The sequence below is a fragment of the Erigeron canadensis genome, chromosome 4, assembly GCF_010389155.1.
Source record: "Erigeron canadensis isolate Cc75 chromosome 4, C_canadensis_v1, whole genome shotgun sequence".
NCBI classification, from domain to species: domain Eukaryota; kingdom Viridiplantae; phylum Streptophyta; class Magnoliopsida; order Asterales; family Asteraceae; genus Erigeron; species Erigeron canadensis.
In genome coordinates, this window is record NC_057764.1 from 35,848,792 (window position 1) to 35,863,569 (window position 14,778).

Sequence of the window (14,778 nt, forward strand, 5' to 3'; positions counted from 1 at the left end):
ATTTTTTTTCTCTTATTGTTTTCTTTATTCTACTTTATATATGTTCCTTTTAGATTTTACATACTTAATAAAAGTATAATATCATTAAAAATCCATTTAATTATTATTAGTATTATTATATAACATTTATTAATACTTTTGACGCATATATGTTAATCATTGTCTTCAAGTAATATTACTTAAAATCTTATATTTATAATCAATTTAATGTAGTGTTTATATTATCATACAGCGTATGGGCTTAATCTAGTATTATATAAAGGTCATGGTTAGTGTTGTTAAGTCTCAAAAGTTGCTAAGGGGGTGACATTTATATGTAATAATAATAAATTAATATATATATATATATATATTAAAAGAGTAGTTATCCTAACATTTTAAAACATCTTTCAATTTAAAATTATTTTTAAAAATTGACACATAAGTTTTTATCTCGTGTGTCATTTTTATAAATTTTTATAATAATTATCTTATTTAAACATATTTAATGAATTCCAAAAATTCTATATATGGCAAAAATATTTTAATAAATTCCCATCAAATATAAATATTAATAAACTATTTTGGGGTTTATGGAAATTTTTATGGTCATCGTTTGATTTAGACAAAAAATAATATTATTTAGATTTTTACATGTATAGTCAACTTAATCGGGTTCAAGAAAATTATTAACAAATTTTTTATCATTAAACCAATTCTTTTTATTATCCGTGTCAAACTTATTTTCAAAAAATAAATTTAATAACCGCACATCGTTCGGGTAAAACACCTAGTATATATATATGTTCTAATAAACGATAATTCCATAACTTATATGTTTCATTAAAAACTTCGAATATTGTAAAATTGAGCTCTTTAAAACTCTGTTACTTATGTAAATCTGGCTTATATGGAATTATGGAAACTAAATTAAGTTCTAACTATAAGAAGCTTTCAAGAGTTTTCAAGAGTACGTTTTGAAACTAAAGTTTCTTAAAATTTTGTTACATAATACTCGTATATTTTTTTTCAATATAATATTTGCATTAAACTTAAAGTTTTATTCTTTTATAAAGTTACTCACTGGGTATACGTACCCTAAGTGTAAGTTACAAACAATATTGCATTTGTTCATACTTTTAGGTGAGTGTGAACAAATTAAAAATTTTGTCATGCTTTTTAGTGTGTAGAAATATATTAAATTAAAAGTGTATGGAAATTTATCCACACTAAAAAGTGTGTATAAATAAAAGTTCACACTTTTTAGTGTGAACTTTCATAGTTATTTTGTTACACCTCATTTGTTCACGGTAACTTTTTTAGTTACTATGGACAAATGGAGTGTGACAAAATAATTATGAAAGTTCACACTAAAAAGTGTGAACTTTTATTTTTACACACTTTTTAGTGTGGATAAATTTTCACACACTTTTAATTCAATATATTTCTACATACTAAAAAGCGTGACAAAATTTTTAATTTGTTCACACTCATCTAAAAGTGTGAACAAATGCAATATGATTTGTAACGGTGTAAGCATTTAAGCTTGTTTTTGTTTTTTTTTTTTAACAGTCCAAAAATATTTTATTGATATGAAAGAATTGTAAAGTATATAAAAATAAAAATAATAAATGAAGAATAATGATCATGGGTAGTGGCAGTATCACATGTAATACATTACATGAGCATGGTTTGGCAACTCCTAGCTAATCATTAATTAGTTACCAATTAACATAGTATTAATTAAAATCAACTATGCAGGTATTATATAAGATTCCCATATTTGAATGATAGAGTTGCCAAACAATGATTTAAGACCCCTCATACCCCCAACTTGTTTGCGGTTATGTTGGTTGCATTTGTTTCCATCTAAAAACAAATGAGAAGATATAGTTAATTGAAGGGGAAAAAACACATTGTTTATGTAAATCAAACTTGGTTTATATGGTATAGCAAACAGTAAAATATAATAAACCAATCAACTTAGAGCGATTAGTTTTACACGAAATGCATGGTTATTATAAATCTGTAATTGATACTTTTAATGCACGTACAACGAAACCCACTAATTTTTTAATTCATAAGTTTTTACTGACGTGACAAGGTAACACAACATCATTTTATGTCATCATAATTGACCTCATGCTAACCATTTAAAAAGGAATATTAAGTTACATACGTACAACAGAAAAAAAATCAGAGTTCCTTAAAAAAAATAAAAAATAGAGTGTTTGAAAGTTGAATACAACAATTTCAAAAAGTTATCAATTTGTATCCAGTAGGGGATTTGTGGTAAGGTGCACTTTATTATGGTGTACATTAACCACTTGGCATAGATCAATATAACTAACTTAAACACAAGTTGTTTTAATTTTTAGATCCGTCACCGAGTTTAAAGTAATTCTATCCGAGTATACATGATCTAATTAATGGCTTTGTCCGTAGAATAAAAAAATTAGCCCATCGTTAGAAGCCCAAATGCCTGACCCGAAAAACCAAAGGAAAAATGAACAAAACTGACTCTTCCCTTCCCCCTTCGAAAACTCCCACTAGTCAACTTGGTCTAAGGAATGAGAACATGCCAAAAACGGGACCGGACTGTCCTCACTCGGTAAAACCCAAAAGCTAGAAATGACAAAACTGCTACCCGTGGACCGGACCGAGAATGGATAGTGCGGGCTTGGGTTCCACTAGATTCAGGCCCCGACTAAACATGTTGGAACAAAAACTTGGAAAACTGCTCTACAAGTTGATCACACTCCTGCTATTGATGATATATGTATTACTTGAAACTAAAAGCTAGCTTACCATTCACCGGCATATTAATGATGTTGTGTTTTAAGAAACTTAGATTAAAAAGTGTAGAAATATAAAGTTCAAATTCATCAGCTTCCATAATTATGTGAGTGTGTGTGGAGCAAGATTTTATCAAACACAAAAACATCAACTATTTCTAAACACAAATATAGTAGATTATGCATTGAGAATTATACCGACTTCGACAAACTATTCCAATTAGCAAAGAAAGAAAAAACCGGTTTACAAAACATAGTAACTCAATTTGAGTTAAAAGACCAGGCCTCATTTGGCATTGTTCCATCGTCGCTCCTTTTCCACACAGTTGTTTTGTTGTTGCTTCATTCTTCTTCCATTTCCAAGAAGAACTCTATGAGCCATACGCCCTCCTCCCCGGGAACCAATCGAGACCCTAACACGCTCCACTGCTACGTTTAAACCACCCACTCGACGTGGCTGCTTGGGGGATGATGATGGTTTCATTTGGTTTTTCTTCTGAAAGCTTCTTCTTAATGCATTCATCAGTTTCTTTTCACCACCATTGCTTCTTTTGGGACTGTCTGATGCTAAAGACTGCTCCATATGACCCTCATGTCCATTCACATTCTCCTTTTCGTCTGCAATTGATGGCAATGGTGGCACAAACTTGACTGGAGGAATAGGTGCAGTAGTAGTAGCAGTACTATTTGGTAGAGGAATTAATGAGTTTCGGCGTGGTACTAATGATCTCACTGGGACCCGTTGTGAAGTCGTGCAAATGGAGGCCCTGCCAGTTCGTTTTGGGATTGTAAATCTTTCTGCTGGTATATACGGGTTGTTTTCTTTTTCGTGTTCTTTATCCATATAGTCGTCAAGATTTACCAAGTCTCTTGCAGGAGGAAGTGGTGCAGGTAGTTTGTAGGTAGTCTTCTCAGCAAGTGGTAATTGTTGAATGATGTTCAGTTGGTTTTCTTTGCTTTCTACAGAGTTTCTTTGAGTATTTAATGGTTTGGAAGCCAGTGGAGGTCTTGAAAGTGTAGAACTAACGTTCTCTTGTTGTTGTTGTTGTCTTGTTTGTTGTTCTGCTATCTTCGTGTCAACATGTTGGCGTGCGATTTTTCTCTCAACCAAAAGCTGTGATTCCAGTTCCTTAACCTGAATACCAAACCCCGATTCATTTTATGATCTTGAACACAGTCAAAGCAAGCGTATTCATGATAAATATACCTTATCCTGAAGATTCTTGTTTTTCAGCTCTTTTTCTTTCAACTTCATGTCTAACCCATGAAAATTTCCCTCCAATTTCTTAATCTGCAGATCTTTGCTTTTCATCTCATGCTTGTACTTTTCGGCCTAATAAGACCATAAACAACAAATAGTATGAGGATAATGTTTAGCTGTTTTAAAGCAAACACAATTAACAGCAAGATACATTTACCATTTGTTTGTATTTCATAACTTCCGAGTTTTCAATTTGTTTTTTTGCAGGACCCAATTCTATTCCTCTAACTCTGCTAGCAAAGTTAAGTGAACAAAGAGATTCACTTAAATCATTCTCATTGGGACTAATCTGCACAAACATGAGTGTCTTTGAGTCTCCGCCTACAAAAAACCATAGCAGGTATTGTTCATTAGATCAAATTAAAAGTTTGAAAATAGAGATATTGCTGTATCTTTTTGTAATTTTGTAAATAGTACCTAGGGAGTCTTGAAGCAAATGAGTGAGCTTTGAGTTTCTGCAGATAAACCAGAAACCAATTAATCGAATGGAAATATTAAGAGCTTTCAGGCTTAAAAACTAAGATATGAAAGTACCTAAAGGGGATGTGTGGACTCTTAGTAGCTAAAGCAGAAATCACATCTCCAAGGGCAGATAGTGATCGGTTTATATTTTGTGTTTCTTTAAGTCTTTCTCCTTGTACTTCTGTTTTAGCCACCCTTTCACTTCCCGCTAAATCAACAAGCCAAAGCTTGCTCCTTGTGCATTCCCCATTCACCAAATTCTCCCCTTTAACCATTACACAATGCATGCTGCAAAAAAATGTTAGAGATAAAACTGGTGTCATATATATGGGAAATGCTTGAGCCTTTACAGATAAAACCTAACCCAAATTTAATCATTCAAGAGCAATCACTCAATAAACTAATATGGGTCAAGAAAAGAAGAAGAAGCAAGACTCACCAATGAGATCGGCTACTGTGTTCATTAGCATTAGTTGATCCAACCGCCCTTGAATTACTCCCCGTCTTTAAAACCTCCCAAACCTCACCTATGTTGCTCACATGTGCCTCAACCAGGCCTGGAACATGGTGCAATCCTTCACCAACTTGTCTTATTTCAAGCCTGCACAAAATAAATTTCTCAAGTATTTAGAACCCTTCACAAGTATTTAACACCCGATTGTATAGAATAGCAAACTACATACTTCTTTGCAGCAACTCCTGGCTGTGAAGTAGGAAGGAGTAGATCGCGAATTTGTTCATTATAAACTTCCAAAACACTGACACATATTTCATATCGAACTTGATTCTTACGCTCTTCAATCACCCGAAACAACTCTTCAAGTGTCCTAAAATTAACTCCTCGGTTTTCCTCTATTCCCTCCATTGTAAAAGTCTTCCCTGTCCCCGTTTGTCCATATGCGAATATGCATACATTGTATCCATCAAGGACCGAGGTTGCAAATGCAGAAGTGTCCTCGAAAACATCAACTACAATAATTCATATTAGTTATAGTATATATCAGAATGAATATTCTTTTCATGTGAATGAATTTTGGTTATACCTTGGTTTGCTTCTGGACTAAAGACTGAATCGAACTTAAAATTTTTCTTAAAAGCTACATTTGATTTTACTCTCAGTTCACCATCTTTAGAAGCTTCAAAATCAAATGCCATTGAAGCTCCTTCACCAATTTCCTCCGAATTCAATGGCCTACACCTACAGAATACCCTAATATTGCCTACAGTACCGATCATTCATAAGTTTAATACATTATTGTAATCATAAAAAACGCATAAATGTAAAACTAGAATGAAAAGTCTAACCTTTTAACTCTTGAATCTTGTTATAGAGCTCTTTCCTTTCTTTAGCTCCTTCACTGAATCTGATCTTAAGATCTTCATGTTGTTTAACTTGTTCATCGACTATCAAATGAAGAACATGAATTACTATTCAAAGTAAAAAGTGAACTAATAATGTGTAATTTAAGGGTAAACAAATGAACTTACTTTTTGATTGAATGATGCAACTCATGTCATTTATATCAGCAACATGTCTTTTGTAAACCTTTGCCTCTTCTAGTAGCTTGATTTGATCCATTTTCATTATCTGTTCCAGAAAGTACAATTTATAGGGACATCTTCCACGAAAATGATATCTTCCACGACACTTATTTAAATCTCATGGTACCTTTAGTTTTCTTGACATATCTCTTAGAGATGAAAACCATTTACTTTTCTCCTTCACTTGACCCTCAACTGCAAAAGCTGTTAAAACAATATAATCAAATACTGTTGTATGAAAATACCGAATACTTGTCAAGCAAACGTTAATACCTAGTGATCCAACGTGCATCGACTTTCTCATTAACTCATTCTGAAGTTCTCTTAAAGAATTCAAAGCCTCTTCGCATTCTTTACTCTTGCATTCATTTTCCTTTTTCATCATCTCAAGTTCCCTCTTTGCTCTCATCAGCTCATCACACTCATCAACATTTTCCTTTAACAGAATAAATTGACTCTACATTAATACAAAATTTTCTGAACATGATACACCAAAAGTTCACTTGAGTAGAGCAAAAGGATCATTACTTCACATGGCGCCAACGGAAAGAGCTCAAATGAAGATTCTGAACTACCGCGGTCTTCCTTTGAAACAACTGGAGTGTCATTGTGATCCTTCATCTTGGATTCCTCAGTTATACCATTTTCAAAAGAGAGCTCGAGGGAAGACCTTTTTGATAATTTGGGTGAAACATCATAAGTCCGGTTAGGTATATCAGGTGATCCTGGGCATATAACTAAATCAGGCGAATCTAATGAAAATCCTATCTCAGAATCACCTAGAAAATTTAACAAATGTACTGGTGTAAGAAATTATACATAAATAGTATACTACAGAATCTTGAAAATATACATAAAAGAGAGAAAATGATAAACCTTTTATTTTATTCTCATCAGTAAGAACATGTTCACGTCCAATTCCTTCTAAGCTTTTATTTATCCAAGAAATTTCTATTTCAACAAAACCAGAGCCCTAATTAGGTTTATTTATGATTTAATTAAACTAGATGATAATTAGTCCTTAATTAAATCCACATTCTCACCATCAAGAACATCATTTCCAATAGGATCCATACAATCTTTATCCCTATTCGACTCATTTTCAGGGCTTCGGTTTCCCAATGAAACATCTAATCCAAAAAAAATTACACACATAAGTATTCGATATGGAATAATACTCTTTTCAAGATTCAAAAAACCCAACATAAAAAAAAGAAACTTTATACAATAGAAATGTACCCTTTTCAATATTTAAGAAAATATTATATAAAAATTGAATCTTTATACAAATTCTTACCTTCATTCTTGTTAAAACATATATTATCAGGCTCAGCCATTGCAAAGCTCACAGATGGTACTGGAAATCACACAAAAAATAAATAAATAAAATTAGTACTTAAAAATAAAAACCCAAATTAAAGATGAAAACTTTAACATACAATGAGACCGGGTTTCCTGTTTCAGTTTCGAATTTTGTTGTTGGTGTTGTTTACTATGGACATCAGTAATTAAAAGTGGATCAAAACGGTTATCTTCCATTTATTTGAAACTTTGAATCAAAAAGTGTAGATTGAATAAAGATAAAGTGGTGGGGTTTATTTATCTGAATTCTTTTTTCAGTGACTGTGTGTGTGTGTGTGTATGAGATGATGATTTTGGTTTGTGCCGTTGTGGTGTGAGAGATTCAGAAAGAAGAAGAAAGACCGTTGTGTGTGTGTGTATTTGAATTTTAAAGATGACAACCCGGGTGGGTTGGATATGTAAGTTTGGAAATAAATCTTTGACCATTTGGGCCAGATTTGGGCTAATAGAATGTGTGAGACATGATTAAATTTTCATTATTTTCATCATAAAAATTCTTATTTTTTTCGTCATCATACTAAACAGTCAAATATAAATATTCCAAACGAGATATGTCATCCGGGCACGAGATATGTCACCCGGGCGTTGTCCCGGGAGACATTACATTTGTTAACGATTTACTCGTAATAGAAAAGAATTATTCAAAAGATAATGCGTTACAAATAGGTATGCGTTCATGGACCGAGGTTAAAAAACCACAAACTTTTTGAAGAAAACATGTATTATTCAAATAATTAAGAATAAAAAAATGGACATTTGTCAGTTAGAAAATGATCAGTAAAAGTTTTGTGTGAGTAAAAGTAGTTCGCATAAAAGTTTAGTCTAAAAGTGTAAGAGGCTTAAATGTTGTGGTAAAATTAAAAGAAAAACAAAAAGTACAAAAATTCAGTGCTAAAAGTGTAAGGGTTAAAATGTTGTGGTAAAAAAAAGAATAAAAAGGTTACCCTTACTTGCACTTTACAGTAAAAAAAAACAGTGAAAGTTTTGTATGAAAGTAAAAGTAGTTCGCATAAAAGTTGAGTGCTAAAAACGTAAGAGGCTAAAATGTTCTGGTGAATATAAAAGAAAATAAAAAAAGTATAAAAGTTTAGTGCTAAAAGTGTAAGGGATTAAAATGTTGTTGTCAAAATAAAAAGAATAAAAAAGGTACTATTCTTTGCACGCGACAGTTAAAAAACAAACAGTAAAATTTTTGTGTGAAAGAAAGTAGTTCGTATAAAAATTTAGTGCTAAAAATATAAGAGACTAAAATGTTGTGGTTAAAATAAAAGAAAATCAAAAAGTACAAAAGTTTTGTGCTAAAGTGTAAATAGTTCAAATATTATGATTAAAAAAAATGAATAAAAAGTTTATTATTCTTTACACGTTTTCCCGTATATTTCTTTTTAATATATATGTTAAATAGTTTGTTGCTAAAGTGTAAAAGACTAAAATGTTGTGATTAAAATAAAAGATTATCAAAATGTATAAAAGTTTAGTGCTAAAAGTATAAAAAGTTAAAATATTGTGATGAAAATAAAAAGATTAAAAAGTTTACTAAAAATTATTAAATTTTAGTGCTAAAAGTGTAAAGAGTGAAACTATTGTGGTGAAAATAAAAAATATTAATCTTTACACGTTTTCCGAACTTTAAAATAAAAGAAAATAAAAAAGTATGAAAGTTTAGTGCTAAAGTGTAAATAGTTAAAATATTGTGGTGAAAATAGAAAGAATAAAAAGTTTACTAAAAAGCATTATAGTTTAGTGTTAAAAGTGTAAAGTTTGAAACTTTTATAGTGAAAATAAATATAATAAAAAGTATAGTATTCTTTACTAAAAAGTATTATAGTTTAGTGCTAAAAGTATAAAGATTGAAACTTATGTGGTGAGAATAAAAAGCTAAAAGTGTAAAGATTGAAACTTTTGTGATGAAGATAAAAAAAATAGAAAGTATACTATTCTTTATTAAAAAGTATTATAGTTTAGTGTTAAAAGTGTAAAGATTGAAGCTTATGTAGTGAAAATAAAAAAAATAAAAGAATAAAAAGTATACTATTATTACTAAAAAGTATTATAGTTTAGTGTTAAAAGTGTAAAGATTGAAACTTATGTGATGAATATAAAAAGAATAAAAAGTTTACTATTTTTTACACGTTGATTATGCAAGGATTATGATGAGTGTATTGTACCGGCATCATATGACTCATACGTGGTGAGTTGATAGATATTCAATTGTGTTACCGGGGGTAGGATTTCTTCCATTACCCTTATTTTTAAGATAAAAACTTAAAACTTAAAAAAAAAAACTTATAAACCCCAAAAATTTAAAAAGAGAGATGAATATGGACAAACATTTAAAAACCAAAAAAGTAGAAAAAGGTATAGGTGGGGACAAAAAAAAAAACACTTAGTTATTGTAGTTTGCACGAAAACTAAAGATTTGTTTTTTAATATATATATATATATATAATTAAAGAAATTTGACTGCAATAAATATAAAATACAAGAAATAAAAGTTAAGTGTTCGATTCTTATATTTAGTAAGGCTGAAGTTTTTTTTGTTTTTTTATTTTTGATAGAACTTAAAAGCAATAGCTCTACTTAAAAGACCCAAAACCTGTTATAATAGGACATTGGGTTTTACTTACTCACTTTCTTTTCCATTAATTTTTAAAAATTTACTTTACACTAAAACTCTAATAAAATAAAACTATTTAACATACACACAAATTAAAATAAAAAAATGTTAAATATAATATTCATTGAAATGATATCCAATGTATTATGGTTAGGGGGCGTTTAGTTCACAAATATTTTTTAAGGAATTAGAATCTGTCAAAGGAATTGGAATTTGAAAGTTTTAAAATTTGTCATGTGTTTGATTGACAAAATTCAATGGAATTCAATCAAAGGAATCTAAATTTAATTTATAAAAATGACAAGAATACATTTTATTAAATATAAATGATAATAATAAATTTAAATGTTAATAATATACATAATATTAAAATGATAATAATAAAAGTAATATTTTAATAGTCATAATAATAAGAATAAATAAAAACAATGCTAATAAAAGTTATATTAAATATAAAAAATAATAATTTAAATAATATAATAATATTACTATTATATTATTTATATTATTATTTATTAGATTTATATAATATTATTAAAAATCAATAAAAATAATAATAGTTTAAAGATATAAAAATATTAAAAATATAAATAATATAATAATAATATTATTATTTTATTTGTATTATTATTATTTATTATTTTTATATAATATTTTTATAAATATATAAAATAATAATAATATAAATATATAAAAAGATTAATAATATATATAATATAATAATAACATAACATAAGTAATAATATATGTTAGTTAAAGGCATTTTGGTAAATTTGTAAACATTTCATTCCTTTTGTGATGAAATCTTGAATTCCATGATTTAAAAAATTTGAGGGAAAATTTGCAATTCCCAATTCCAATAAATTCCTGAGAATTTTGCGAACCAAACTCCCCCTTAATAGTTTTTACAATAGTGTTATGGTTATTTATTATTAGTACATTATCCCAAAGGCCACTAGACTTATAGGTTTAAGAACTTGAGGAAGGAGGAGACATTCCTTGTATAAAGGAGGGGGTGGGATGGGATGAGAGAAAATGTGAAAGAAAAAAGAAAACACTATCACCAATTTCAAATAGGGATGGACGTGAGACTTGCATCATCTTGTATCGATCTCGGGAATCACTCAAACTTAGTATTGATGTCGGTCCATATGGACCGGTACCAGTACCAAATACCGACTAGTCTCGATTAAATCCAAAAACTATGTAAAATAGATACATGGCCTAAATAAATATAAAAAAAAACCAAAATCGAAAAACAAGAGATCTACATTATAAGAATGGAATTGTGAAAGAGTACCAGAACACATGTGATTCATACCTTCCTAGGAATGAAATGTACATGCAAATATAAAGGCAGTATGCGCTATGGAGTTCATATTGTCAACATAAAGGGAGTAAGTGTCCATATTTCACCATAAGACAAAAAGCTTTTATATATCACATCTAACCATTCGATAATACCAGCACACCAAGTTAATTGTTTTGTGGTTGATGAAAGGCATGGGAATATGTATCATTTTCATTTCCAAATGGCATCTTAATTTGTTAATTTGTCAGATCTATAGGTATTCTTGAAGTAATATATTATGGTATCAACAATATAAACGGTGTGAGGTGATTTGGTTGTTAGAAGGTACCCTTTCAGTAGTACACTGGCAATAACAATGGTCCCCTAGAGCCAACAACGACTTCGCAAAATATAATGTACATTTGTTTATCTTAAACTTTAAAATTATAATCTTTTATTGTACGGTACCAAAGAAAACAAACAAAATGGCAACTGTGCACGAACTGTGTGTTCATTTTCCAAACTTTAAAACGAAAAAGACATACGAGTACAATTAATACAAAAAGGGTGTAGGACGGTGAAAATGGTAGGCCGGTGTACAACGTTTGGCGCAGCAAATATCCACCGTGAATAACTAACAACCTTCTTTACACGGCATTTCTCTCTATAAATCTTTGGTATTTTCACCACATTTTTAATTTCCCTCACAACACTACTTGTATTCGATCATGACAACATCCAAAATTCCAAACACACGCTTTGTCATGGAAGTTGCTCCGCCACAATTGATTGTCATTGTTAGACGCCCTTTAATGGTTGTCCTAGCCACCATTAACGAAGACGAGAGATATGTTTAAATTATTTATTATTATTTTTTTTTCTTTCTTTGAATAATGTCCCGGGTTCAAATTAACCAACGTACTGAATAAGCTTGATGTTGAGATTTTGGTTTATTGGCATGGGTATGTCATTATATTGGTTTTTTGGCTAACTTTTTATGGTCAATTGTACTAATGACGGCTTGCTAAATGGAAATAATGAGATTTCTTTTCAAGGTCTTTTTTTATGTACGTATGGTTTTGTATATTCATTGCGTATCTATATATGTTGATTGGTTATTAATTAATTAAATTAATGTATATTTGAATAACCATCATTGAAACAGCGCTAATTCGTTCAACTTTAATGTCGAGTATGTGGAGAAAAATGATCTCAATCTTTTATATAAATATAAATAAAAGACAATTGTTTTTAGAAGATTTTTTAAACAAAAATCTTATGTGTCAAACTCATACTTCATCCTACAAGGGTTTTTAAAATTTATGACATCATAAATCATTTTGCTTATTTTTCCTTTGAATTTTATATAATTTGATCTAATTTGAAAACTAATTATTTTTTAACCTAATATATACAGCAAACTATTGCCCAACAAACTTTACGCCAAGTGCTTTATAGTTATTTTTATTATTATGTTAATGTTATGATTAGTAATTTTAGTCCATTAGTTCACCAGATGATACTGCTTATTAGCTTTCTAAAGTTTCATTAAGTCCAAAACATAGGCTAATCCAGACAGTTGACTTTGCTGAGGTTTTGCCATGAATTAGATCTATATTTTGATTCATGAGGATCCATCATGTTTGATATAGTTCCATTTACCAACCAATGGTTTATGTTTAAAGGTTGGTTTCCACTTTCCAATCGAAATAAGACATCCAAAAGGTATTTCAGCTTACCATTTGTATATGCAAGTTTACCGTTTCAAATAGAGTTATAGTTTTATTAGTGTCTTTTAAATTGTAGCTTTAACTAAAAAAGATAATTATTTGTTTTTGTGTATTTTATAATATTTTTAGCCTTAATAATGTTTTTTATTCTTAAACATTAATCACTAAATATATATTTGATACTAAGTAGTAACTTTCATAAAAGTTTCATTCGTTTGAACGTTAAAGTGTGGAGCAAATGAAAAGTTAATTGTCCATATCCATTTAAATCTTTAAATACACCATTATGGTTATAACTTTTTTCCCCATTCCCGTATATATTTTTAGTTTTGTTCATATATATGATACATAGTCAATGCTAAAATACTTTATTCCATCGTGTTCAATTATTATTGCATTATTTGATTCAGTATTTTTCATATCAATTTTTTATGTGTAAGAATAAAACAAACTTGCAATTATTCATTTTAATAAACATTATTGATTATTGATTAACAAAATTTATCTTAAAATGCTCGGGTTGAACCCGGGTTGTTTAGCTAGTAAGATAAAGTTGCATCAAGGTATATACTTTTCGTTCCACAGAATAAGAAATATGATGTAAATGTCGGTATGAAAATTTAAAAGTATACAATCGTTGATGACTAATGAATGAAAAACTAAATCTTGTTCAACGGTTTAATCAAATGTTACTAAGTTAGTGACTGTGTTAATTCATTAACGTTTCTTATAAGCCAATTATTACTAGTTACATATGACTTGTAACCACATTGTAATTAACTTGTAACCAATTACGTACTTTTAACCTCTAGCGTCTTGATGATGATTGTTTTGATATATGCTCAATGCCTCAATGTATTGCGGTTGAAAAAATATGGGATGCATATATGACTTAGCGGTGTTCGTTAATTTGTTTGCGTGTAATTATAGAATAGGCCTGAAAATAATGGCATAATTAAGCTTATCAACTTAATTATTTAAAGAACAAAAAAGTCTTACCCCACCGTTACACCTCTATCTCTATGCTATCTCTGTCTCTATCTCTATATTAAATAAAAATCTTTCAAAAATATTTTTAGAAAAATTGTGATGTGGCAAATCTATATTTTTTCTTAAAAGGTCTTTATTTTAATTATGATGTCATAAATATATTACAATATTTTTAATTAAAAATAACTCACTAAATAGTTATTTAAAGTTCCTAATCTTTTATTACAAACAAAGAATTTTTTTTAATAATTATTATGTTATTCAATTCATCATCTCCATATCGATTTATAATATATTAATGACAAAAATTACATGTATATTTTATAGTTTTATAATTTTAATTAAAACGCCCGGGTTGAATCCGGGTAAATTCGCTAATATTTTAATGTAACAAAATTCGGTAATTGATTTTCCTGGTCTAAATAGGTTTTCATCTTTAATGAAAGTCTTTTCTTTTTTAAGCCCATTCCAACCTATTAGCAGCCCAAATCCGTTAAATAATTTTGTTGAAGAATGATGGTAGGGGATATAGTACGTGGCGGGTCTAAAATTTTAAAAGGTTGGGGCCTTATAAAAGTTAACCATGAAAGCACATGGAAATTCGGAGACCTAATAGACAGGGAAAACTTAAATTGTATTAAAAAATAATTACATTTCCACTAATGACAACTAGGTTTGAAGATCGTTTAAGAAAATTATATAATAATAATAAATATATCGATTGCCGTTTTATGTATACTTTTAAAGAT

At 29.4% G+C, this 14,778-nt stretch overlaps 1 protein-coding gene across 2 annotated transcripts; it reads right to left on the reverse strand.

The window, feature by feature from the left end:
- Positions 1-2,841: 2,841 nt before the first annotated feature.
- LOC122596240 (kinesin-like protein KIN-14Q) lies at positions 2,842-7,728 on the reverse strand. 2 transcript variants are annotated; one of them, XM_043768788.1, is made up of 17 exons: positions 7,479-7,728; positions 7,337-7,396; positions 7,083-7,169; positions 6,916-6,990; positions 6,568-6,764; positions 6,313-6,475; positions 6,167-6,243; positions 5,986-6,085; positions 5,803-5,901; positions 5,541-5,717; positions 5,181-5,466; positions 4,937-5,098; positions 4,570-4,785; positions 4,453-4,490; positions 4,193-4,356; positions 3,982-4,107; positions 2,842-3,909 (listed from the first exon to the last, which is right to left on the reverse strand). In XM_043768788.1, the coding sequence occupies exons 1-17, from the start codon at positions 7,576-7,578 to the stop codon at positions 3,061-3,063; spliced, it is 2,976 nt and encodes a 991-aa protein (XP_043624723.1). In that variant the 5' UTR covers positions 7,579-7,728; the 3' UTR covers positions 2,842-3,060. The 2 variants fall into 2 exon arrangements, with proteins under 2 accessions (XP_043624723.1, XP_043624722.1); XM_043768787.1 differs by having other exon boundaries at positions 6,568-6,818.
- Positions 7,729-14,778: the final 7,050 nt, after the last annotated feature.

Coding starts and splice junctions, on each gene's coding strand:
- LOC122596240 (XM_043768787.1), bottom strand. CDS start 7,578: ATGGAAGATAACCGTTTTGATCCACTTTTAATTACTGATGTCCATAGT. Junction 4,786..4,936: donor CACAGTAGCCGATCTCATTG/GTGAGTCTTGCT, acceptor ATTTTTTTGCAG/CATGCATTGTGTAATGGTTA. Junction 3,910..3,981: donor ACAAGAATCTTCAGGATAAG/GTATATTTATCA, acceptor TTTGGTATTCAG/GTTAAGGAACTGGAATCACA.